The following is a 2,500-nucleotide window of genomic DNA, read 5'->3' as shown; positions in this document are numbered from 1 at the left end:
GTCTCAAAAATAAACCATAACAGTAAAATAAACTAGTACTAAAGAAACCAAAGGAACTTCCATCACGGTGATGACAAAAAACATGACGAACTCATATTTCACGAAGAAGATAAAGAAAAAAAATCTGACAGAAATAAAATGAAATATGATAGAATGAAGATGAAGTGATTATTATTGTGTAATAAAAATGAATAAAATAACTGGCTACTCAATGCGACAGAGAGAGGAGTCATGAGTGCTGAGCTGCATGACTGCATGACTCACTGCATGGACGCGTGTGTGTGTGTGTGTGTGTGTGTGTGTGAAATGGGACACGACCTCGTCACACACTGCTCTGAGCGCCATCACGTGTTCGTGTTTGTGTGTTTCACTCGTTCCTTTTCACCAGTGTGACATCACTGGAATTGATTTTCTCATTTTTGTTATACTGTGTAGAAATGAGAGAGATTTTATTGCTCCAGTTTTTATATTTCTGTTAATAAACACAACAAATAAAACATATATTTAAAAAATAGATGCTAAGCATGTTATAAATACTCATTCACACACACTGCTCTCTGTTTTAGCAGTTTTCGATTAATATTACTTTAAGAGTGAATATCCTTAAATCCTGTTTGTGTGTGTGTGTGTGTGTGTGTGTATATACAGGAAGAGGATCTGAACTGCGTGCGCGAGCGCTGGTCCGAGGCGCTCATCAAACGTCGCGAGTATCTGGACGAACAGTTAAAAAAGATCATGAACAAATCAGGTGTGTTTCTCACTTTCCGTCTCACACACACAAACACACACACACATATACACTTTCAGTTTATACCACTCACACACACTTTTGTTTTTCCTCCCTGAATTTACACACACACACACACTTTCACTTTGCTCTGTTCAGTTTACTTTTCATTTCATACTCTTTTACTTTTGCACACACACTTTCACTTTTACCCTGTATCAGACACACACTTTCACTTTTACCCTGTATCAGACACACACTTTCACTTTTATCCTGTATCAGACACACACACTTTCACTTTTACCCTGTATCAGACACACACACTTTCACTTTGCTCTGTTCAGTTTACTTTTCATTTCATACTCTTTTACTTTTGCACACACACTTTCACTTTTATCCTGTATCAGACACACACACACTTTCACTTTAACCCTGTAGCAGGCAAACACACACACACACACACACACTTGCGCAGTTTATAACTCATACACTCTGTGATACACTGATTAATATAATTCCAGTTTCAGTTCACTGTCAGGTTATTATTATGACCGTATATGAGAACAACAGAAAGTATCATTATAACAATATAATAATAATAATAATAATAATAATGCTAACAATAATAACAATACTAACACTCACAATAACACTAATACAAACATTCACTGATATCATTAATAACAGTACTAATTGTCACTTTGTTTGTTGTGTAAATGTTTGTGTAAACCAAACGAACTAAAACTTTCCACCAGATTTACAAAAGTTTCGGAAACGCTGATTTTCTGCGTACTCACTTACGCATGTTAGTTAGCTGTAACTCCATAAATAAAACTCCATAAAAATAAAACTCCATAAAATGAACAATCAGGGTGAAGCCTGAAAGACAGAAGCGGAAGTTATTTTGACTCTCACTTCTATGCTAATAAAATATTTAATAATATATAATATTAATAATAATAAGCGAGCTCTAAATCTTCCATCGGTTTGTTTACGGCTTACGGCTCTGCGCAGACAGAGCGGCTCGTCCTCCGTTTATACTCCGCCGTTTCTTTTATCATAACTGAATTATCAATTTTATTCGTCTTAATTTATGGGTTTGAGTCGGCTCACTTTTTTATTTTTTATATTCTTTAATTAAAGCCAGTAAAATAAAGCGGCTGGTTTTGAGTAAATGTTGTGGACGGAGCTCTGAGTCCCTGAGCGAGTGAACTAGCATGAGGACGTGTTTCTGATCGAGACTCTAAAGCTCTTCTATCAGTCGCTCTGGATAAAAGCGTCTGCTGAACGCTGGGAACGTCATAAACACAAACAGTTTAAACTCCACAGAATATTCCAGAGAGAAAAGTGCAGTAATCCCTGCAGATTATAGGATCTGAAGTTGAGGTTTACATCAGTGAGTCGTCTTATGTATAAATTTACACACACTCAGGAGCTCGAGTAGGATACGAACGTTTTTCTGAATTTATGGGATTTTCATGAACACTACATTTCTTGTGTAAACACTCGTACGAATGATTTACGACTAAATCCTTTTGTATTCAGTTTGATAAATGAGGCCCATTGCTTTTTTAATAGTGTGCGTATGCGTGTGTGTGTGTGTGTGTGTGTGTGTGTGTGTGTGTGTTTAGAGAAGTCTGAGGAGGATGTAGAGAGGGAGGCGCGGTTAGTGGAGCAGTGGGTGGGGCTAACTGAGGAGCGAAACACTGTGCTGGTCCCAGCTCCAGGCAGTGGCATCCCTGGAGCACCTGCGCAGTGGTAACACACACACAC

The 2,500-nt window shown here is 37.7% G+C and overlaps 1 protein-coding gene across 6 annotated transcripts in view; it reads left to right on the top strand.

Annotated features, from left to right (window-relative positions):
• Positions 1–2,500, top strand: part of kif13a (kinesin family member 13A) — a 48,821-nt gene that overhangs the window by 35,258 nt on the left and 11,063 nt on the right. For all 6 annotated transcript variants that reach the window (XM_053227954.1, XM_053227960.1, XM_053227955.1 and 3 more), the window contains 2 exons: positions 649–748; positions 2,359–2,485. In XM_053227954.1, the coding sequence (XP_053083929.1) occupies positions 649–748; positions 2,359–2,485 (227 nt within the window). The remainder of the gene's footprint in view (positions 1–648; positions 749–2,358; positions 2,486–2,500) is intronic.

The sequence above is a fragment of the Pangasianodon hypophthalmus genome, chromosome 22, assembly GCF_027358585.1.
Source record: "Pangasianodon hypophthalmus isolate fPanHyp1 chromosome 22, fPanHyp1.pri, whole genome shotgun sequence".
NCBI classification, from domain to species: Eukaryota; Metazoa; Chordata; class Actinopteri; order Siluriformes; family Pangasiidae; genus Pangasianodon; species Pangasianodon hypophthalmus.
This window is presented reverse-complemented; position numbering and strand designations above follow the sequence as displayed.